Source organism: Bipolaris maydis (genome assembly GCF_028858645.1).
Source record: "Bipolaris maydis strain C4 unplaced genomic scaffold PSV08scaffold_6, whole genome shotgun sequence".
Taxonomy (NCBI): domain Eukaryota; kingdom Fungi; phylum Ascomycota; class Dothideomycetes; order Pleosporales; family Pleosporaceae; genus Bipolaris; species Bipolaris maydis.
This window is the reverse complement of record NW_027093862.1, coordinates 1312338-1333068: the sequence shown is the minus strand read 5'-3', so window position 1 is coordinate 1333068 and position 20731 is coordinate 1312338. Positions and strand designations below refer to the sequence as shown.

Sequence of the window (20731 nt, the reverse complement as noted above, 5' to 3'; positions counted from 1 at the left end):
GTCCCAGGGAGTGAACTTGAGGTTTTCCACAGGCTCATAGCGCGTTGCAGAACTGCTGTCTGCACTTTGACAGCGCATTCCGCATGCCGGACGCCTTGTCGATGCAGGCACGTGACTCGCAAGATTTACCGCCTACTTACCTCGTGGGTGCATAGGCACGGTGCGCCACAGGGACGAACTGGTGTGTCCGTCCGATAGGAGGACATTCACATGCACACTAGGTATGTATGTAGTAAGCGGCAGCTCGTGAACAGGTGGCTTCACCGCGTCCAGTCAGGCAGAACCCAGCGAGCGGGCATCCGATCCGCATCAAGCACGCAGTGTCGCCGTTTGCGTATACTACCATGAGTATGCTGTTGAGAAAAAAGCATGGCGGGCTCCATAAGACTTTGTAGCGAGCAAACCTTGCACACCAAAAACCTTCCCAGTCGGGCGCATACAGACGGGCCCCGGCCAGCACTGTAGACTAGCGTGTCTTGGCGGCGCCTTCCTCACCAACCGTTGGGCGCTGTCATGGCTGGCCTGGCGCTTCCATTACCATGTCCTGTCGTCTGACTGGCTCTCCTCAATATTTTGCTGGACACGACGTCGAAGCTACACATCTGGAGCGTCTCAGATCTCGGATAGAGTTGTACATTTCCACCTCAGCGAATCCAGGGCGGCTACGGAGCCTCAAGCCCGCAAACATGGCGCTCGTTATGAAGCAGCTCCACCTGACGGCTCCAATCACCTTCATCCTGTGCCTGTGGACAATGCCTACTCCCACCGACGAGCTTTGACTCAGGGAGACGTGGCGGGCGCTTCTGCCACATCATAGGCCAGAAGGGACATCCAAGTAGAAGAGCTATACATATTAAGCCATGGCAGTGGTTTGCCAGGTCCGTTAAAGTCGGCCAAAAGATCTGGGGTCGCGTGTGTGTATGACAGCCTCATGCATCTCCTTTTTCTGCGTGCTTTCACTCTCTCTATTGCCTCTTTGCCGCTTTCTTTTCATCACCTGTCGCCGCTTTGTGTGACTTCATTCGTTTCGTTGTTCTGCAGTCGCTGTCGCCAGACAATAGCAGCGACAATACCAACGCCACTAATCATCCCACTTCCCGTTTGAAAAAAAAGCATTCGTTGGTAACCATTCACACCTACTATTTCTTTGAGATTTGGCTTTCCACATCAATCCAAGATACCGACGCACCACTCCAACATGACTTCATATGGCCAGCCGCCACTGAGACCCCTACCTCGATCAACCGATAATGCTAGGCGCCCGTTTGAAAGCGAACAATACGCAGACGACTCATACCTAAACCGAGCGGATGGGAAGGAACAGATATTAGTACATTTCCATGATGGATTCGAGGGAAACGCAACACCTGAGCAACAGACCTGGGACGTTGAGTCTAATGCTAGAGCACAGCGGACAATCACAAAGCACAGCTCACGGTCCTTTTCAGGACGTGCTTCACGACAAAAATCTAGACGGAGAGAGCTACTGGGTCGGCCGAGCAAGCCGGGCATCACTGTCGACACAAGTTTCACCAGGCACAGGGGCTCAGAACCGCACCAGGTGTTTCCACAAGAATCGGAGAGAGGCAGTGGCTCTATCCGTAAGTCACCATGGTTTGGCCTAAGCAGAAATTCAACCAGACACAAAGGCTTGGGAATCACCAAGGGTACACCGCAACCAGAACACATGCATCGAAAGAGGCAGAGCATAGATCGGAACGAAATCGACACTGCTACGTCCATGACTCCTAGCACCAAATCCTGGCAGGAAATCTCACCTTGGGACAGACGTATTCCGATAGGAATCTCAGTTCCTACCGATAGTGTATCCGACTTTAGCTCCCTACAAGCAAATCGGCCTCGTGCTGGGAGCGACACTACTCTGGTAACACCAAGTATCATCATTACTCCTGCGGAAGTGAAGTCGGCTTGGTCACCCGACACACCCTTCACAGAGTCGGACTATACACCTAGTATCTATTCCCGCTATCAAACAGCTTTCGACAGGTCCAACGTTCCACCAGTCCCCGCTCTACCTGCTGGAATGGCTCAACATCCAGGGGAGGTTTCCAACAATGACACGCGCGGCTCATCTGGCCACGCTAGAAATGACACACTAGATTCCGCTGGAACTGCGTTCGAAGAGGATGACGATTCCAAACGAAAAGATCGCGTCATGTCCACCAGCACCGTCTTTGAGGAGGATGAAACACCACTAAGTGCCCGGGCTGCCGAAAACTCGTTGGCCATTGATACATCAATGGTGCCTACTCCTCGAAGGTCGCAAGGGTGGTGGACCGTCATCACAACACCATTTGTTGCAACACCTAAGTCTTCAACATGGCCAGATGCTGGACGTATTGGGGATAGTACGCCAGACGTCCCAACAGTACCCGTCCAGTATGGCATGGGTAAAGCAGAAACCTCCATACCACCCCCCTCGCAAACCAACACGTCGGCAGCTTCAGTAGCCAATGTCCCAGTGAAGTCTGATCCTGAAAAGGCAATGAACTATCAAACACCTCCAGATTCTCACCGCGCCGTCACCTCCCCTCTGTCTGCAATGTCTGCTACACCGGTGCTGGGTACGGCGGCCATCGGAACTGTCTTAATGCCTCGTCAGGTTGAGGAGCCACGCCACGTTAATGTTAACATTGAGCTGCAAGATAGGCGACCGCCGGTGGAGAGCCAGCCAGTCAGAGCAAACTATCCACCGCCTGTACAGCAAATGCACACGTCAGTAGCAGCACCACAAGTCATGATTACAACCTCTTCCGCCACAAACGCCAACAGTTCCTCACAGAGCCTGCCAGTGTTCGCTCCACCTCCAAAGGCGGCTCAAAAAGGCTCACATTGGAGCTATGACAACGGCAGTCGTTCTGGTTCCCGGTCATCTTCCCCAGACCTCAAGGGACGGAAGAAGCATCGAAAAGTGTGTGATATGACAAGCATATGGCCATTCGGAAAGAAGCGAAGCCAAAATCCTCAAGATGGAGGCCAGGAAAAGAAAAAGAAGAGAGGAGTGTGTTTCTGGGGATGCTGCTGTTGTTTGGTATTCTTCATCTTGTTGGCAATCATTATCCCAGTTGTAGTGGTATTGACGAGGAAAGGCAATGATAATAAGCCCACGGCGACCGAGCCGAAGCCCGACGGCGGCAACCAATGGCTTAATCTGCCAGACGACCCTCCTGTACCTACCGGCCTACTTACTATTGCGCAACCTGAAGTGGTAGAGGAGGAGAGTGGTTGTGTCGCGCCTACTACACTGTGGAGCTGTGCGCTGCCAAAAGAACTCCAGCAATCTGTTGCACCAAACCAACCAGACCAGCCCAACTTTAAGATTGAAATCACGTTTGAGAACGGCAGTGCCGCAGAGTTGCCGCAGTCTCGACGTGCCAAAAGGGCCTCAAACCCAGTGTCAGCTGGCGCTCTGGTCCGGTCACTGCTTCGCGCTCGCGCTGCACCCTCGCCATCCCCTGCACCCCCATCGACTGACGATATGAATTTCTTGGGGAAGACGACAGATGGTAACTCGGCCCCTTTTGAAGGTGAAGAGACTGGCTTGTTCATCAGCATGAGCGGCCCATCGACCAATGCATCGAACCTGGCGAAGCGTGACAATGCAAACGACCCTACAAACATCACTGCGGTGATACCTCCGCCAATGTTGGCTTCTGACGGGACTGCAGCACCTGCAAATCTGCTTCCCGCGCCTTTGGTACAGCCTCTGCGACTGTACAATCGAGGCAAAGACGACGAGCATTATGGATTTTACAATTACTTTGATCGATCAATCTTCCTGAAGCAGATCAACGGCACCAATCGTGGTGGAAACCCGGCAGACACGGATGGAGGGAGCTCCAAGGATGCTGCTAAGCTGAGATGCACATACTCACAAACGCGGTTCCTGGTACAGATATGGACTCGCAGCAAAGAAAGCAAGCCATTGTTACAAAAGCCTGCTTCTGGGGGTACAGATGCATTTAAGAGACCAGGCACCTTCCCGTATCCAGTCACTGTCACCATCGACCGCCACGGTGGAGATCCTGCCAAGAAAAACCTCTACTGCTATGAAATGGAGGATGACGGGACGATCAAGAACGAAGCGTCCAAAAAGTCATTCCAGTTTGAAGATCGAGGATTCGGGGGCACTCTGGTCAAGGGCACCCAAGGGGAAGGGATAGCCAGCGGGACCATTGATGGTGGCACTGGTGGTTGTCGTTGCCAATGGCAGAACTGGCTCGACTAAGCCCCGCAAAGCCTGCGATTTTCCCTCAGATTTTCTCGTGTCGAAATAATTTTCTATTTCATTGAGGTTTTGCATAGCGTTCGGCCTTGTTTTTGCCTTCTCGGATGGATGTTTCCGTCTTGACACACAACTCTCATTACCTTGGTCATCTTCATGACATTTGTATCAGCAGCATGTCAGGAACATGAATAAGCAAATTATTAATACTCAACCACTAGATGAGACGCGGCTTTGAAGACCGCCTTAGTCTAGATATACCCTTAGTCAATACCAATCAGTATCAGAAATGCAATAGTATTGTAGATGTCGTTTCGAAGTGGGAATGAATCGTGACTGTCGCGAAAGAACTGGAGTGACATGCCAGGGCCCGCTCAGGATACAATTGCTCCACAGTGGCTTGACCGTTCTTCGTGGGGCGGCAGACACAATCCATGTACCGCCCGTAGTTACCGTGACCCGAATCCAGGGTGCAACAGTCCAAGAGGATAAAACTCAAACGCCGCCCATGGGTCCAGTGGAACAGTGGAACAGTGGCCAATGTTCGAGACGCTGGGAGCACCCACTCAAGGTTGTGGCAAAAGGAAATATCCTCACCCTAACCTGATGCCGGGGAAGCAGATGCCAGATGCCATGCTACGGCACGATCTGGCAGAGGTCGTTTGAATATACATACTACGTAGAAAGTGTGTACGCGTGTGTGTGGAAAGGATTACTGGGCTTGGCACCGAGGCACCGGAAGCAGGCGGGACGATGTCACTCTGCGCGGTTACTGGAGTTTATTGCTGCGACGACAGCAGCGGCGCAAAGATGCTGGAGTAGGCATAGGTGGGAGGGCAAGGGTGGATACGAAGTGTGGTGGGAGCACTAAGCAGCCCTGCACGGGCCCTGCTTGGGCCCTGCTTGGCAAAGAGCCTCGGACTTCCCCACGACCATTGAACTCAACACGCGCTCTGTGTGCCGCCTGTGATTGGCTGGTTTCTATCTTCCATTCTTCAGAACATCTCCGCTGTCTCGACTGCCCAGCACAACGACATGACAAGAGCACGTCAGCGGCGTGAGACGTCTGGCAGGGTGGGTAATGCCATGCCCTCGATTATTTGCTTAGTGTGCTTGTCAATAGCCACTCCGGAGGCTTGTCGCTCGACGTCATCACTTGTCGGTCCCAAACACGCGAAAACTGCGGTAGCATTCAGATCTGGGGATGAGCACAACACACAGGGACTCCCAGGGCGCGGCTATTGAGAGATGGGGCACACGGCTGCGGGCGTGCATTCGCCCCATATTTTTCTTTGCTCGACGGTCCAATGACAGCCGTCTATATGCGGAAAAAGGACTGGGATTGACCGTCGCGTGTGGTCCTTCCGGACTTGGTGGGTCTGCGGAATGGTAGCATTCTCGCCTTCGACTAACCCCCATTGGAAGCGAAGGTATTAACATTAGAATTTTCTTCGCCTACTGGACCCTTTATAAACTCTACTTGGGCACCTGCAACAATGTGCAGCTTTGTTCAATCGCGTTCGCGCACATATTGCGCGCTCCTGCCCTCTTGTCTCTCCCCCGTCCACGCCCTGGAGCATCTTTTTTCCAAACATCCAATAGCTACTCAAACTAGCTATCTGGCCGCCACGCCAATCGTCAGTATTGGATAGCGCGCCATCACCGGCGACGTCCACTCGCCAGTAATCTGCCGACGCCGCCCTTCGGGAACATAGCTAGTCGTTCCAGCATCGGGACGTCCGGTATTACTACTACAACCAGGGCCAGTCTTTGCAGATCCCTACCCACCACTCAGAGGCTGCCCTCCGCAACGTGGTAGTGTCTTAACTGCTTCGTGGAACTAGTCGAGTGGGATCCAGCAAAATTTGCCAATCCTTCAAGGACGATCCGTGGGTTGAATCGCCATCCCATCGTATAAAGGCATCGACCGCGGCCTGTGCTTTTAGACCGCATTATTCCTGACCACCATAAGAAGCAGCCAACAACGAGTTGCTCCCATATACTCGTTGCTCCATTGCTACCATGGCCTCTGCGGCAGGATCCATCCGGGACTATGGCGTCGCTGCCCCCCACGGACCTAACATGACGGGCGAACATCAAGCCACTCAAGACATCGACATTCGAAAGGACATGAGCGAGAACGAGGCTAGTGTCTTCCACGCTCTGCTTCATCCAGATGATCTCTATACTGCCGAAGGAACCTACTGGGCCGACTTGCCCATTGGCCAACGGGTCAAGTTTGTTGGACAAGTCGACGCACAGGAAGCAAAGGCCGAAGCCAGCTACTTCTGGAACATGTTCAAGAATGACCCTCTTGCTCCCATTGGCCATTACTTCCGCACTTGCGTGATTCCTGGTGCTGGTCTTGGTTTGGAAGGGTAAGTCATCTATGCACAATATTACATCATCCAGCGACATGTTCTGACTATGTTACCAGTTACGTTCTCTTCTCCATTGGCAATGTTCGCCCTCTACTCCAGGCTGCTTTCCCCGACTGCTGGGGCACTCACAAAATCTGTGACAAGACATGGACACAGGCTGTCGACTACCTCGAGATTTGCGGTATCATTGTCGGTCAGATTCTTGTTGGTATTATCGGTGACTGGCTTGGCCGTCGTTTTGGTCTCATTCAGGATGCCACCATCATGTTCGTCGGTCTTTTGATGCTTACTGCTGCCTGGGGTGTTACTCAGAACGGCTGGGTCATCTGCTACGTATGGGCTCTCTTCTTCTATGGCATCGGTGTTGGAGGCGAATACCCCATGACTGCAACTGCCGGTATGGAGAACGCTGTCGGGTCTGGAAAGGTTTCGACAAAGGACGATCGTCTTCACCGCGGACGAAAAGTTACCAGTGCCTTTTTGATGCAGGGTTGGGGTCAGTTCTTCAACCAGGTCATTCTTATCATCCTGCTCCTCATCTTCCATGGTGGATCGTCGCCGCCTTACTCCAAGACTTTGGCGCAATGGACCTACCGCGTCTCGTTTGCCATTCCTGCCGTTGGAACGCTATGGCTTGTCTACTTCCGTTACTACAAGATGAAGTCGGCCTCGAAGCAACTGATGCTTTCTAAGAAGAAATCCAATGTCACGGGATATGACGTCCAGTCGTTGAAGCTTACCTTCACATACTTTGGCCCCCGTCTCTTGGCTACTGCTGGTGCTTGGTTCGCCAACGATGTCTTCTTCTACGGCAACAAGCTTTTCCAGAACGAGTTTATCAGCATTCTCACGCCTGGCAACAAGTCGGTCATGACTGGCTGGCTATACAACCTCGTCAACGTGGGTGTATCGCTGTGCGGATACTATCTTGCATCTATTCTCATTGACAACAAGCTTTACGGCCGCAAATGGATGATGATTGTCGGCTTCTTGGCTGACTTTGTCCTCTTCATGGTTCCTGGATTTGCTCTGAAATACTTCACTTCGATCGAGAACATTCACGGTTTTCAGGCCATGTACTTCCTTTCCTCTTTCTTCAACCAATTCGGACCCAACAGTGTCACTTTCCTTGTGGCTGCCGAAGTTTTTCCCACACCAGTTCGTGCTACTGCTCACGGATTCAGTGCGGCGTGGGGCAAGCTTGGTGCACTTCTCGCTGCTATTCTCTACAACTACATTGACATCCAGACCAAGTTCTACTTTGTCCCCTGGTTTGGTCTTGCTGGTGCTCTTCTGACTCTGCTCTTCCTTCCCGACACTACTGGCCTGGATCTCAAGGAGCAAGAGCGTCGGTGGGCATACATCCGAGCTGGCCGAGAGCACGAGTATCACGGCATTGCCATTCACTGGAAGCACCTTTCATGGTGGGAGCGCTTCCGTGGACAGCACAAGGGATACGATGCCAAACTCGACTATGAGCAGAAGATTGACGAGATGCGCGCGGATTGGGTGGAGCGTCAGCAGCACAAGTTCTCCGAGAAGAACGGATGGGAAGGTGTGGAGGCAGACGAGGACGACCATGCCGATGTGCACAACTACTTCAAGCGTACAACGCCCGGTACTCCTACAGGGCCCGAGCCCATGATGGCGCCCAAGGCCGTGTCTGAGAACTCATCTGGAGATGAGATTACAAACGAAAAGAGGGCTTAGTAATGAGAAGAAGAAGAAAAAACTACGCCAGTGAAGATATAAGGGCATGTTTATGTTGAACGAAAAAGTGTAGTTTTAGGCGGTACTAACGATTTCATATTTTTTTTCTCATTACAGCATTACAGCGGCGTTTAAGAATTGGGCTTTGCGCTAGAGCGCAAATGAGATGGGTTGGTAGATTCAAACAAGCAAGAAAGTTAATGAATATACTGAATGCTATGCGACGCTGTGATGACGAGAATGCCATGCATGGTTTGGTAGGAGAAGACGTTGAATCGATAGTGTTGCAGAGTACACAAGATCCATGTGTAATGTATTGGTGGAAAGCTCAAAGGGAAGAGTGGGTTTCTTGACTTGACCATTTGCAAGAGGTAATGACGAGACCAATGCGTAAATGCGCTTTGAGTATTCCATAAATGAGGAGGGCAATTGGTAGTACCGTAGAACTAAAGAAAAAAATTCCCCCAACGGCTTTTTGTCTGAATCCGGCACTTCACCACATGTACCAAAAAAAGCCCCCCCCCCCCCAAGTGAAATAGCTTTAGTTTGTTACCATGCATTTAGGACGGATCCAGTATGGATGATTGCGGTACGCGTCCGCTGGTGCTATGCTGCTTGGCCGCCGCAAAACACAGGTACACATCAAGTAATAGACCCCCCCCCCCCCCCCCCCCCCAAAAAAAAAACGGGCGCGCGCAGGGTTGGTTTGCACTACTTTACTTACCTTACTCAGTCTCTCAGCAGCAAAGGCAGGGAAAGCCATGGGCACCTGCGCCTGCACCTGCGGCTTGCAACGGGCGAGCACCAAACAACAACAAAGAAGAACCGGCCCTTTGGGTGAGCGGTGAAGAAGGGGCATGAATTGCGGCAATTACTACTGGTAACTTTGACAATTATTTTTTTCCCATTGCCGCCCGCCCGCCTCCTCTCTCCCCCCGCGACTCGCAGTCTTGCTGTTTCTCCACGATCTGCGTATTGTTTGTGTGGCTCGGACGTGCGTTGCGCAGTGACGGTTTGAGTCGAGGTGCAGGCCAAGGGTGTGTGGGCGGTGGGCAAGGGAGGGGGGGGGGGGGGGGTAGGTAAAAGGGCGCCTTGGTGTCTTTGCTCTCTCTCCATCTCCTCTCTCTACTTATCGTTATCGTGTGCGATCTGAGGGCACGGGCGCGTTGGTTGGTGCTGGCGCGAGCGATGGGAAGGAGCCGCAATACGAGAAATGCTAGTGGCAGTTTGATGTCGTAAGACGGAATTCTGTGGGAGAGACAAGAATATTCCAATGCATTCTAGAGCAAATTTTTTGTCCGGAGAAGTGAGGGAAATTAAAGTTTTTTTTTGTTTTGTTACCTGCGCGCGGGTTATGCATATGGTAAAAGGCGGGTAGGAACTGTGGTACAGGCGCAAGGGGCACAAAGTTTGCTGTGGAAAGCATAGTGAGGTTAATGCAAAGGGTCTGGACACAATTCTTTTTTTGTGTTTGTGTTTCATTGGGTTCGCTTTAGGAGAGACGAAGTCCAGGCAATAAGGGATAGTCTTTTCGATCTTGACCACCGTCTTTATGGTTCAACGTGCTATCGCTCACCGCGCAATCAACGTGTGGTCTAGATGGAGACGGGAAGCAGGGATCCAGGAGCAAGGAAAAAAAAAGCCAAGCATTGTGCAATTTCGTCAAGAATCGGAGAAGAGGCAGACGACGTCACAATCACCTCGCTATCGCAAGCAGGCGATGTGCTGCGAAGCGAGATTAGCGGTATGGGGTTGACCGCCTGCCAGTCCGGAGACGTGGTGTGACGGCCGGGGGAGGTAGCTTGGATTTAGCCGCTTTGCCCCAATGTAGGTACAGATTGCAAGATATTCTGTTTCGATAGATTGCGCGCCTGAGGAATCAATGGGCGTGATATGCGCGGCTTGCAGCAGGCCGGGGGAGGAGGGGGAGAGAGAGCAGGAGAACGGGCAAAGCATCGTTTGGGTGGTAGTGCATTGTTGGGGATCGGCATGGGACAAGCAGAGGGCGTCGGAGCGAAGGCGATTATTGAGCCAGGGGAGACAAAACGATGTGTCGCGGTGAGGCTGGTGAGCGTGGTGTGCAGCGCAAGGGGACACGCGTCGCATGTCACGGGCCCATGACGAGTCCCGAGGGCAAAAAACCAAGTGGTTGCTGGCGATGGGCCATTGACGGGCGTGGCAGCGTGGCAGCGTTGCTAAAGTTAGCCAAACGAATGACGGAGGACGCGAAACACAGCCAGGCGGGATTGCAGCAACAGTCATGCAAACACAAGGCTGCTCCACCGCCAAACCCTGTGTTATAGCGAGGCGGTGCGCAGCCAGGGCAACGATCATCGAGCGAGGAGAAAAAAATAGCGGCACTGCCCCTGGGACACTGGGTCTGCGTGCAGCGTGCCTTGGACCTGCACTTGGTGCATGGTGTTAGTGGCACCGCTGCTCGGCGGGCGGGAGGGCGTTTGCTGGCGGCGCGATAAGCAGCACCACGCGCGGCGAGAGTGGAGAGACGTGTTGCGTGGCACTGGCGACGGGCGTCGTCAGACGCCTCTTTTTTTTACGTGGACCTCGTGGTGTTTCCGACTGATGATGTGGTGCCTGGCGCAGGTGCAGAGAGGCTGGGAGGTGGTGGGCCGCCGTTGCTCTCTTCCCACCACCTGCGTTGTCGCAGTGTGCGGCCGCCCAATGGCAGACGGAGGGACGACAGGCAAAAAGAAGGCATTCGGCGCGACTCCAGCCACGGCCCAGCCGCCGACTGGGCTTGCCCAACTGCAACGGCCCACGGAACAAAGCAGCTTCAATTCTTGGAACAATGCTTGTCCATCTGCCAATCGAGCCTAAGGCCCGCGTCCGTGCGCTCTCATCCACTGTTGGGGCGGGCGTGGCGTGCCGGCCAAACACACGGGCCCCGCCTTCCTTCCCTCGCTCCTGCTCTTGCTCTCACCCAGGCAGGCGCACGGCCCGGCTCTGCTGCGGTGGGCCTCCATTGCGACACCCAGCCCAGGCAGGCGCAACCCACGCCTCGAGCAAATAAATAGATGTGCCTTTGTGCCTCCCACACCCTCTTCTCTCCTACTCTCCATCCACTCCACCATCATCAATTGCCTTGCATCGCATTCAGATCCGTCGAGTCGATCATCCAGTCGCTATCTCCATTACAGCCTCTACTCTACCATCTAATACCACCACCCACCCGTAACTCATAATCACCATGCGTTTCTCCACCATCTCCCTCGCTTTCTTGGCCGGTGCCGTCGCCGCTGCTCCTCAGGGCGACGTCCTCCCAATCAGCCAGATTTCCGACGGTCAGATCCAGGCTCCTCCTGCCACTCCCCCTGCCGTCTCTGCGCCCTCTGCCCTTCCCTCGGCCGTTCCTTCGGTTGTCCCCTCTGCCGTCTCCTCGGCCTCTGGCGTCACCGAGGTCCCCCCTCTTTCTCAGGTCTCTGTCGGTAAGTCTGCCCTAGTACTCTATAACTGCTCCACCAAGTACAGCCTGCTGACTACTCTACAAGGCACTGGCGCCGTCCCTCTCCCATCTGCCACTGCCACCGCCACCCCCGTCGCTCCTGGCACCCCTGGCACCACCCCCATTGTCATTCCTCCTGGTGGCTCCAACTCCACTGTCCCCGCTCCCTCTGGCAGCGCTGCTCAGTCAAGCGGTCCCAGTGCTAGCGCCAGCGAGTCTTCTCCTGCTGGCTCCACCGCCGGCGCCTCCAGCAGCCCTACCTCCTCCAGCACCAGCGTTCCTCAGGCTGGCGGTGCCGCCGCCGGCAACATGGTCTCCTTCGGTGGCCTTGTCCTCGCCATCGGTGCCGCCGTCTTCGCTTAAACGCATCATGAGACGACCATCACACTGCCTCCACAAACACCGACACAGCTGCAACCAGTCTGACAACAGTCGTGGCCGTAAGACATGAAGTTTTTGCGATCACAACCACTACTTTGTCATACGCTGTCGTAGCCTTGCTTGTGGAGGGTCTGCGCGACCTTTTTGCTTTCATCGTACATCAGCAATTGTTTTGTTTAGAGGCCAATCACGGAGTAACAAGTCTTTTTTTTGGAGAGCATTATTGCCATGATTGGGTTTAATTATTGAGACGACAAGGGCCTCCACTTGGGGGAGGTTCAGGATTGGCATTACGAATCCGACTTAATGCGATATGTCCCAAAGGGATACCGAACACATTTGTTCAGTTCATGTTTATAGCTGGTTAATCACCAATGCAACATGTCAAGGGCATCCGAAAGGTTGTACCTGATCTACAATTTTTCACTGTGCTTTTGTGATGGTGATAAGATGATTGTCTTGCACTGCATTGTGATGTTTGCTCATAGTAAGTGGCAAAGGGCTTGAAGGCGGGATAAACAACCATGATTCCAACTTAGTATCGCTAGCTTTTTGCCAGATCACCAAAACCGTCTTCAATCTCGTAGCTTGGAGGTTGACGGATCCTACACATGCAAGACGTTCTGCCATACCGATGCTATCGCTAAGTGAGTTGATGTGCCTGAAGATCCCAGCTCACGTGATCTGCACCAAGGACATCCGCGGCCTTGGCCACATCCAAAATCAACACAACCCCAACAGCCCCAACGGTTTCGGCCAAAATCACACTTGCAACTCATTACACCTAACGTGCCCCCATCTGCACCCGACCCCGATCTCCCTCGTAATCGCTTACTCCCTTTTCCTTCCAAGAGCCTGCCCCCCCCCCCCCCCCCCCCCCCTGGATCGAGTGAGACACGCAGCGGGTAGCCCCGAACCATGGGGGCGATAAAGCAAAGCACAGGCGCCGCCCCCCCACCCCCCTTGGCTCTTAGGAACACTTGGCGCTATACCCATAAGCGGGAAGCCCGACGCCACTTTCTCCCACTAACTTGCTTTGACGTGAACCAGCGGGTTATGTATGTAAGCTTGATGCGCATTGTGCCTGGCTCTCGAACCCTCTCTTGGTTCCTTTTTTAACATGTGTACCTTTTTTTTCAATATAGATTTTTGCTTTTTTTTCCCTCAAGGGTGGTGATGCAGGAAAAGGAGGGGGGGGGGTGATGAATGCAACTCAACGAAACGTGGGCGCTTGGGGATAAACTTTTGACTTGTTATTTTTTTATAAAAAAAAAGAAGGGGGAGGGGGATTGCGATGAAGATATTAACGTTGCGATTACAGCCTTTTTTTTGTATAGTATGTGGATAGGGAGGACATTTGTGTTAAGCAGTGGGCAAAAGCACATCTGTATCTTTCTTGTTCTTTCCCCCCCCTTTTTCTTGCCACCATGCTAGCATGGTCGTTAGCGGTTTACTCACGCCCACGTTTCAAACACATCTTGGGGGGGGGCATGAAACATTATGCGCAAACTCTATGTGGATGCGCCGTCCGCTTCCCCTCCCCGCTCAACAAGCGCTACAGAAAAATGTCAGTTTTTGTCATTGCTCGCAATTGCCGAGAGACTCTCTATGGGTCTGGCCCTGTCTCTTTGGTACCTGATGCCACAGCACGTGCGGCTACGGTGGCTGCCATCTTGTCGTCATGACTGGCGACTAGCATGTAACCCAACAAGCAATACCTGTACTGCAGCCGCTGCATGACTGTCTGACACTACTGTGTTTTCTGCATGTCATTTGTAGGCAGAAGAAGAGAGACGAGCGATTAATAACATCCAATCATTCAAAAGACATATCACGCAAGAAACAATGGCCTGGCAAACAGAGGGTATCATTCTTCTCCTGCTAAACTAAACCCCTTCTAGCGTGTTCATCACCTCGCCTCGATAACATGTGTAAGAAGCTGACCCAGAGGGTTTAGTCCCTCGTCTGCCGTCAAAATACGCTTTGGTATCTCGAATTCCACTTCTGGCTCCTTCTTGAGATCGCGGTCTAGTTCAACGTCGAGTAGCTACAAGAGCTGTCAGTATCGAGTATATACCAACAAGAAAAAAAAACAAGATTTTCAGACTTACTGCAGTGTAGGAATGATCTAAAAAGTCCTCTAGGTTGTATGATCGTTTTGTGAATTGCTCAGAGATAATCTTGGCGAGTGTAGCAACATTGGGGTGGTAGTGTGATTGCAGAGCTACCAACTCCCATACGCTGCTCTCAATGGCATTGGTCAGAAAAGGGTCCGCTTCAGCCATATCAAACGGGTCATCCATGCCCTCTTCTTCTACCTCTTCTTTGAGTTCCGGATCCCGGATCTCGCGGTGCATCATGAATGTGCACGCAGGATGGCGTTTGAACATATTGTACACCCAGGGTATTACAACCACAATACCCGCTGGCGGGCCGTGGAGCGCCAAGCGCGACAAACGCTTGATGAAGCTTGCGACCAGAGTGGCAGGCAAGTGCGACGAGGACATGAAGGTGTCGAGGAGGCGGAAGAAGCGTGATCGGTGCTTCGAGTGTAGGAGACCATCGTCAAGAAGCGAGTAGAGCTTGTAGTAAAAGGAAGGGTAGTCGAGGTTCTTCTCCGAGATGAGATAGTAAATTCCAGACAGTGCGAGTAGCGATGTTGCACCACCTACGTTGTACGAATCGGTCAAAAAGTCTGACAGAATTTCGGGCTGCTGGAACCAAGGCGCAATCTGGTAGGAGAAAGTGGTCAAGATGGTCTTTCGCTGCTCCTTGGAGAGCCCTGTGCGCATCGTCGCCAGCCACGCTGCTTGGGCCTTCTCCTTGTACGCCTGAAGAGATGGAATCGGGCTCTTTCCCTGTACCTCGACGTAGAAATTCTGAATTTCGGCTTTGGATTTGGGGACTTGGTCGAGGGTGGAGAGTAGGGACATGCTGTTCGCAGCTACGAGTTCCTGGGTGGTAATGTCGACGTCTTCATCAAGTGTTTTTCTGAGCATGTTAGTACATGGTCTTCACTTTTAGGCATGGATGCACTCACTTGATAGTTTGGAATGTTTGATATCGAATATCATCAAACTGTTTGAGGTACTTCTCCGCAAACTCCTCGCGATTCAGGTCGTCCAAGGGGAGTTGCAGCAAGACTTCGATAAGACGAGGCAAAGGCCCGTTCTTGATCTTGTAATCTTTTTGCGACTTTGCCTCCTCCTTGACCAATCGCATCAGCAGTGTCAAGGCTACCGACTGCTTTGGAGGGTCCTCGCTGCGGAGGAAGTCGTCCAGAAGCATGTTGCAGAGTTCCCGGTAGCGCTCCTTGAGCCATGATACAATGACCCCCTCTGCCTCGCTCATGCCCTTGCTCTTCACCATGTCGCCTGTTACCAGTAGCCGCGAGAAGACTCGGCAAAGTGCAACGGCTGCCAGTATTGGGCCCTCATTCTCGGCGTCTGATTGCTTGGCTCGCTGCAAAAGAGTTGCAATGTTATTGTAATACTTTCGCGATTCGAGAATCTGGGCTTCGAGCTGTACGATTTCGGATTGTAGGTCGTCGCCGTCTTCGCTGGAGGACTTGCGCCGGCTTTTGGACTTGGATTCGCTGCGTTCGGGCTTGCTTGGGTCTCTTTTTCTCTTGACTCCAGACATTGCTGTGGATTTTGTACCCGCCATCTTCGTTTGAAGCTCGCTGCTTCGCGTGATGTGGAATGACGTTGAGGCGCAAAAAAGTTGTCAATGCCAAAAAGTCAGGCCCGGCCGGGCGAAGTTCGGTTAGCGCATCGGCGTCGGTGCTTGGCTCAGGTTTGGTACGCAACATCACGAAAAGCTAGCTCTCGACGACGACCAGCACCCCCCAACTGCACCCCTCATCAGACAGCCATGGCCTCACGTCTTGCAAGGAGCGCGGTCGGTGAGTAGCAGCGTTCCGATGAAGATGCGATGCCATTGACCCCATTGCTCACGCACAACAGGCGCCGCCCGTCTCCGCCCATCGCTTCCTCTCCGCGCCCTGCCCTCGATGGGCATGCAGGCCCGCTACAACTCCAACCTGCCCCAGGAGGACCCCAAGAAGAAGGCCCAGACCCTTCTCGACTCGATACCCGTCCCCGGCAACAGCCCCCTCACCAAGGCCGCCGTGCTCTCTGCCGGAGCCGGTCTCTCGGTCGCCGCCATCAGCAACGAGCTCTACGTCGTCAACGAGGAGTCCATTGTCGCTCTCTCTCTGCTCACCATCTTCTGGGCCGTTGCCAAGTACGCCGGACCTGCGTGGGGCGACTATGCGCAGCAGCAGTTGGACAAGATCTCGGGTATCCTGAACTCTGCCCGCCAGGACCACACGGCAGCCGTCAAGCAGCGCATTGAGAGCGTCCAGGACCTCAGCAGCGTCATTGAGGTCACCAAGACCCTCTTCGAGGTTTCCAAGGTGCGCTGGTTCCGTGTGGGAGATGGAGGGGTATCAGACTGACCATTTTCACAGGAGACCGCCCAGCTCGAGGCCCAGGCCTTTGAGCTCGAGCAGAAGACTGCCATCGCAGCCGAGGCCAAGTCTGTCCTCGACTCGTGGGTCCGCTATGAGGGTCAGGTCAAGCAGAGGCAGCAGCGCGAGCTTGCCGAGTCCATCATTGCCAAGATTGAGAAGGAGCTCGAGAACCCCAAGACTCTCAAGCAGATTCTTGACCAGAGCGTCGCTGACGTTGAGAGTGCGTTTTTTCTAACCGGAAACATAGATTCGAGTATCACATGCTAATCAATATACAGAGATCGTCTCGCAAAAGGCATAAGCGACCTAGCGCATCCAGCAGCCAAGTTTATCCAATGTTAGATCAATATGTGCAATAGTCAGACTCATTCAATGTAGAGTACCCTAGGCTGGGGAAATGGCCCAATAAATTTGATTGCGTCTTGAATGTCTATGCCACCTTGATTTTTGTTTTCTTTTCGGAGATGGGCGATGGGTTTATTAAATCTTGGTCAAAGTTCCTCTGGTGGGGCTTTGCTAGTCTTCTTGTAACCTGAACGTTTGATTGACTGACTACCCATTACCACTAAAGCATTACCACCACACAACGATAGGCAGTTCCAAGCGATCCAAGACATGCACAAGCCAATCCTCAGCACCATGGCAGGCAATATACACATCCATATCAGATAATGTCAACAAATCCCGAGAGAGAAGGAGAAAAGGGGAGGAGAATATGACAACAGGCTGCCAAGAGCGGGGCAATTTCACCGTGCCCGCGCCAGAATGCGCACTCCAAGCCATGCCGAGTCTGCCGCTACCATGCCAAACGAAAACAACCACTTTCTTGTTGTCTGTACCCCCTTGTTTCAAAGCATGATGAGGGAGGTTGTGGTAGATTGTAGTACAGGCCAAGTGCAAGGGAGGAGGGTTACAGGTTGAGCAGTCGATTGATCCCTTGTAGACGGGGGTATTATAGCAGAGAAAAGGGAGAGAGAGAGAGAGGAATAAGTATCTTGAGTGGATTTAGGTCAGCAGAGAGAGAGAGAGAGAACGAGAGCAGGTAAGCAATAAAAAGTATAAGAGGAAGAAGAAGAAGAAGAAGACTACTACAAGGCCAATAAAGGTTGTGGTAAGAGAAAGGGTATCGTTGGAACGTGATATGGTAAAGGGAGTGGGCACGGGAATAGGTAGCAGCCAAGCTACGGCCACCAGCCCATTCTCTTGTAGCTCTCAATAACCTCCTCGATCTTCTCCCTCGTGCACTTCTCCACGTTGTATCTGGCGTTGTGTTAGTATGTTGTTGTGTTACGTTGATTTGGCAGCTACGCCGAGGTGAGGGGGGTGGGGTAGCTTACTTGAACCCAGTTTCCTTCTCGAACAGGCTACCATCCATGCACAGATCCGCGTCTTTAAGCAGCTCCTTTTCCATATAAGGTGTCAGCGGTGTAGATTGGCTGATACCGGCCTTTGACTGCAGCTCTGCCCAGGGGTCTAGTGTTTCTTCGTTGACCTCGTCGACGACATGGTCGAGGTTTAGTCGTGCAAAGGCGGAGATGAGGGTGCCGTGGAAGCCAGTCTTGATATTGAAAATCTCGGCCATGAACTCAGCCGTGTGTTTTTGTGCTACAGGTAGTGTGAGTAATAGAGACAAACATAGAAGACAAACCAACAAGGGGTGAAACGTACAGGTATTACCGTGGTCCACAATGTTGAAGATGGGCGGTGGTCGGCGGGCGGGCGGTCCCTTGACATACCAATCCGCACCATGCCAGAGGGCCCTTGTAGCGTCCTCGATATGCACCAAGTTTGTCTTCATGTCTTCCTTCCAGAGGAAGCGCATCTCTTTGCCCATGCTCTGGTATACTCTCGCCATGCACAGCGCCGTACTGAAAAACTTGCTCGTGTAGGGGCCATAGACGTGAGCCACGCGCATAATCATAAGGTTCAAGCCCTCAATTTTAGCCAGGTCCTCCTCGGCCTTGAGCTTCCACTTTGCCAGATTCGACCAGGGTTTCGTCTTGTCAGTCTCCTTGTGGGGTATGTTCTCTGGCTTGTAGACCATGCCGGTACTAAGTTCAACGAAGCATTTTACTTTGCGCTTTGCAGCCTCGCGGCCAATGTTCATGGAAAGGCCATAGGAGCGGAGTTCGTAGACCTTTTCCTCCTGAGAGAAGCGTGTTTCGCCACCGCAGTTGAATACATAGTCGAACTCGCCGCCACCCTCACGATCGAATATCCGGGGCAGGGATCCTGGAGGGAGAAGTCAGTCTTGAATTGCCTTGTGGTCAGCAGACTTTGAGGGGGGAGGATTGTGTGTGTGTGTGTGTGTGTGTGTTATGGATAGCTGTGTAGGTGGTAAGCAAGGGATACGCACGTTCTTGTGCCGCGTCCGCCTGGATGAAGCGCTCCCTCGAACAGGCCTCCTTGAACTCTGGAGCCAGCCATGCCAACTCTGGCAGATGCTTGTCGACGATGCGTAATTGGGAAGCGAGGTTGTTGTCGTAGATGTACTTGCAGAGGTGTCGTCCGGTGTAGCCTGGCACAAGGTTGTTAGTCCTCTCGCGTCTTATCTCTGGGCGTGGGCGTGGGCGCGAGGGCAGCGTTACCGAGTCCGCCTATTATGAGGACCGCAGGCTTGTCTGAGGCCATGGTGGGCGTCGCGTCAGGGTTCGATCTACGCAGACAGAGTGCGCAACAAGATCGCTAGGAGAATTTGGGGCGACGCAGTGGGCGGATGGTGTCTTGTAATGTCAAATTCGGGGGTTGCGGGTCGCGCTCAATGCTCAACGCTCAGACCCCAGACGTGTGGTTGCACGAGACGGGCTGACAAAGGGAGAGGGGTGGCGTGTGTGCAGGCACGCGCGAGGCCTTTGGTTGCTCTCGTATGCGTAAGTAGGCAGCGGGCCGGCGTGGGCTTGGGCGGTGCGGTGCGGTGCGGTGCGGTGCGGTGCGGTGCGGTGCGGTGCGGTGCGGTGCAGTCTTCGCAATGGCCGGCGTGGGTTTGGGACGAGAAGGCTAGTGAGTGGCTTCCCACCAAGAGACAGAGGCTCAAAAGTGTAGGGTATCGCGGCACGACGATGTCATATAACCCTGGCCCAATCTAGCCGACTCATTGACCTGCAGCACGAGGCAGTCAGGCCGACAATGGGGAGCAGCAATTCTCTCGGTAGTCGAAGCCGTCCACGAGTCTCTTCGTATCGAAAAAACGGGACATTGTTCTCTCCCCGCCTGCTTCCTCCCTTGGCCCAATCTCACGCTGGAGTCGACTTCTGGGGCCGCAGCAATGGTTCATGTCTACTACTCTACTAGGCAGGCCACGGCACATGACGGCGCCTTGACAGCATGACGTTTGGCCTTGGCCGTGGAGGGGGGGAGCGTGCAAGCAGAGGCGGTTGCGGCGGGAGATGAACAGCAGTCAGGCGGGCGGTGAAGGGCGTGCCGGCGCGCTCCCGCAGTGCTGAAGCATACGTCTAGCAACCAAACCTCGGGTCTCATGACAGCCCAAAGTGGGGAGGCGTCTCAGGGGCAGGCCCCGTTGCTGAATGCTGGAGTCGTTGGGCTTCTACCAGGCCAGGCCTTGCAAAGAAAAACCTACTGGCAGCACCCAGCACCCGCCAGCCTTGCAACGGCCGCCTTCTCAGACGTCGGCCTGGGCAAGCAACCGTTGGCACCGGCCAGGGCTGCAAAAAGCAAATCACTGTGGAGCCGCTATGCCATGCGTCTGTTCGCCTTTTTCTCCCGCGTCTGGGGCGCGTCCCTATAGTTCAACGTCGGAGCGTGCCTGCATGGTCAACGCCAGGGCTGCCTCCGCGGAGCCTGCACACATCACACACGCCCGCCCACGCCCGCCACAGCCCACAGCTGCTCTTGGCGGGCCACGGTGACGGCGCCCCTTGGTCCCAATCCAGCCCTGATGGCTCTGGCCCGCCCAGGTACCAGTGACATTGCAAGCTTGCATGGTCCCGTGCATTGAGAGCCACCGCCAACGGCTGGTGACGCCATCCCCAAGCCCGTCGGCTAGTTTGCCCACAAACAAGCACCTGCGTGTACGTGTGGATAGCACGGACACGTACACGTACTACCCATGTCCCTCTGCA

At 53.6% G+C, this 20731-nt stretch overlaps 6 protein-coding genes across 6 annotated transcripts; 4 read left to right on the top strand and 2 right to left on the bottom strand.

Annotated features, from left to right (window-relative positions):
• Window positions 1-1198: 1198 nt before the first annotated feature.
• On the top strand, window positions 1199-4323 carry PSV08DRAFT_201748 (uncharacterized protein; the record flags this gene model as incomplete). The annotated part of the gene is made up of 2 exons (XM_014226122.1): window positions 1199-1437; window positions 1474-4323. 2 exons carry the CDS (start codon window positions 1199-1201, stop codon window positions 4247-4249), a joined length of 3015 nt encoding a protein of 1004 aa, XP_014081597.1. The 3' UTR covers window positions 4250-4323.
• Window positions 4324-6268: 1945 nt separating this feature from the next.
• PSV08DRAFT_361916 (major facilitator superfamily domain-containing protein) lies at window positions 6269-8658 on the top strand (the record flags this gene model as incomplete). The annotated part of the gene is made up of 2 exons (XM_014226121.2): window positions 6269-6624; window positions 6684-8658. The coding sequence occupies 2 exons, from the start codon at window positions 6269-6271 to the stop codon at window positions 8335-8337; spliced, it is 2010 nt and encodes a 669-aa protein (XP_014081596.2). The 3' UTR covers window positions 8338-8658.
• Window positions 8659-11405: 2747 nt separating this feature from the next.
• Window positions 11406-12597, top strand: PSV08DRAFT_294845 (uncharacterized protein). The gene is made up of 2 exons (XM_014226120.2): window positions 11406-11780; window positions 11844-12597. Exons 1-2 carry the CDS (start codon window positions 11543-11545, stop codon window positions 12158-12160), a joined length of 555 nt encoding a protein of 184 aa, XP_014081595.1. The 5' UTR covers window positions 11406-11542; the 3' UTR covers window positions 12161-12597.
• A 1431-nt stretch (window positions 12598-14028) lies between these two features.
• Window positions 14029-15909, bottom strand: PSV08DRAFT_201742 (CBF/Mak21 family-domain-containing protein). Its single transcript, XM_014226119.2, has 3 exons — window positions 15219-15909; window positions 14290-15169; window positions 14029-14225 (listed from the first exon to the last, which is right to left on the bottom strand). The coding sequence occupies exons 1-3, from the start codon at window positions 15842-15844 to the stop codon at window positions 14088-14090; spliced, it is 1644 nt and encodes a 547-aa protein (XP_014081594.1). The 5' UTR covers window positions 15845-15909; the 3' UTR covers window positions 14029-14087.
• A 99-nt stretch (window positions 15910-16008) lies between these two features.
• On the top strand, window positions 16009-17200 carry PSV08DRAFT_294809 (uncharacterized protein). Its single transcript, XM_014226118.2, has 4 exons — window positions 16009-16082; window positions 16144-16595; window positions 16650-16872; window positions 16931-17200. Exons 1-4 carry the CDS (start codon window positions 16052-16054, stop codon window positions 16951-16953), a joined length of 729 nt encoding a protein of 242 aa, XP_014081593.1. The 5' UTR covers window positions 16009-16051; the 3' UTR covers window positions 16954-17200.
• Window positions 17201-17634: 434 nt separating this feature from the next.
• Window positions 17635-19544, bottom strand: PSV08DRAFT_40491 (uncharacterized protein). Its single transcript, XM_014226116.2, has 5 exons — window positions 19241-19544; window positions 19009-19170; window positions 18321-18884; window positions 17990-18257; window positions 17635-17912 (listed from the first exon to the last, which is right to left on the bottom strand). Exons 1-5 carry the CDS (start codon window positions 19281-19283, stop codon window positions 17834-17836), a joined length of 1116 nt encoding a protein of 371 aa, XP_014081591.1. The 5' UTR covers window positions 19284-19544; the 3' UTR covers window positions 17635-17833.
• Window positions 19545-20731: the final 1187 nt, after the last annotated feature.

What these genes read in the sequence shown, in the direction of transcription:
- PSV08DRAFT_294845 (XM_014226120.2), top strand. Translation starts at nt 11,543, where the DNA reads ATGCGTTTCTCCACCATCTCCCTCGCTTTCTTGGCCGGTGCCGTCGCC. An exon ending in TCTTTCTCAGGTCTCTGTCG is followed by an intron (nt 11,781 to 11,843) that starts GTAAGTCTGCCC and finishes CTACTCTACAAG; the next exon opens with GCACTGGCGCCGTCCCTCTC.
- PSV08DRAFT_201742 (XM_014226119.2), bottom strand. Translation starts at nt 15,844, where the DNA reads ATGGCGGGTACAAAATCCACAGCAATGTCTGGAGTCAAGAGAAAAAGA. An exon ending in CAAACATTCCAAACTATCAA is followed by an intron (nt 15,170 to 15,218) that starts GTGAGTGCATCC and finishes TAACATGCTCAG; the next exon opens with AAAAACACTTGATGAAGACG. An exon ending in TAGATCATTCCTACACTGCA is followed by an intron (nt 14,226 to 14,289) that starts GTAAGTCTGAAA and finishes CAGCTCTTGTAG; the next exon opens with CTACTCGACGTTGAACTAGA.
- PSV08DRAFT_294809 (XM_014226118.2), top strand. Translation starts at nt 16,052, where the DNA reads ATGGCCTCACGTCTTGCAAGGAGCGCGGTCG. An exon ending in CCCTCTTCGAGGTTTCCAAG is followed by an intron (nt 16,596 to 16,649) that starts GTGCGCTGGTTC and finishes CCATTTTCACAG; the next exon opens with GAGACCGCCCAGCTCGAGGC. An exon ending in GAGCGTCGCTGACGTTGAGA is followed by an intron (nt 16,873 to 16,930) that starts GTGCGTTTTTTC and finishes ATCAATATACAG; the next exon opens with AGATCGTCTCGCAAAAGGCA.
- PSV08DRAFT_40491 (XM_014226116.2), bottom strand. Translation starts at nt 19,283, where the DNA reads ATGGCCTCAGACAAGCCTGCGGTCCTCATAATAGGCGGACTCG. An exon ending in CCTCATAATAGGCGGACTCG is followed by an intron (nt 19,171 to 19,240) that starts GTAACGCTGCCC and finishes ACCTTGTGCCAG; the next exon opens with GCTACACCGGACGACACCTC. An exon ending in TGTGGACCACGGTAATACCT is followed by an intron (nt 18,258 to 18,320) that starts GTACGTTTCACC and finishes CACTACCTGTAG; the next exon opens with CACAAAAACACACGGCTGAG.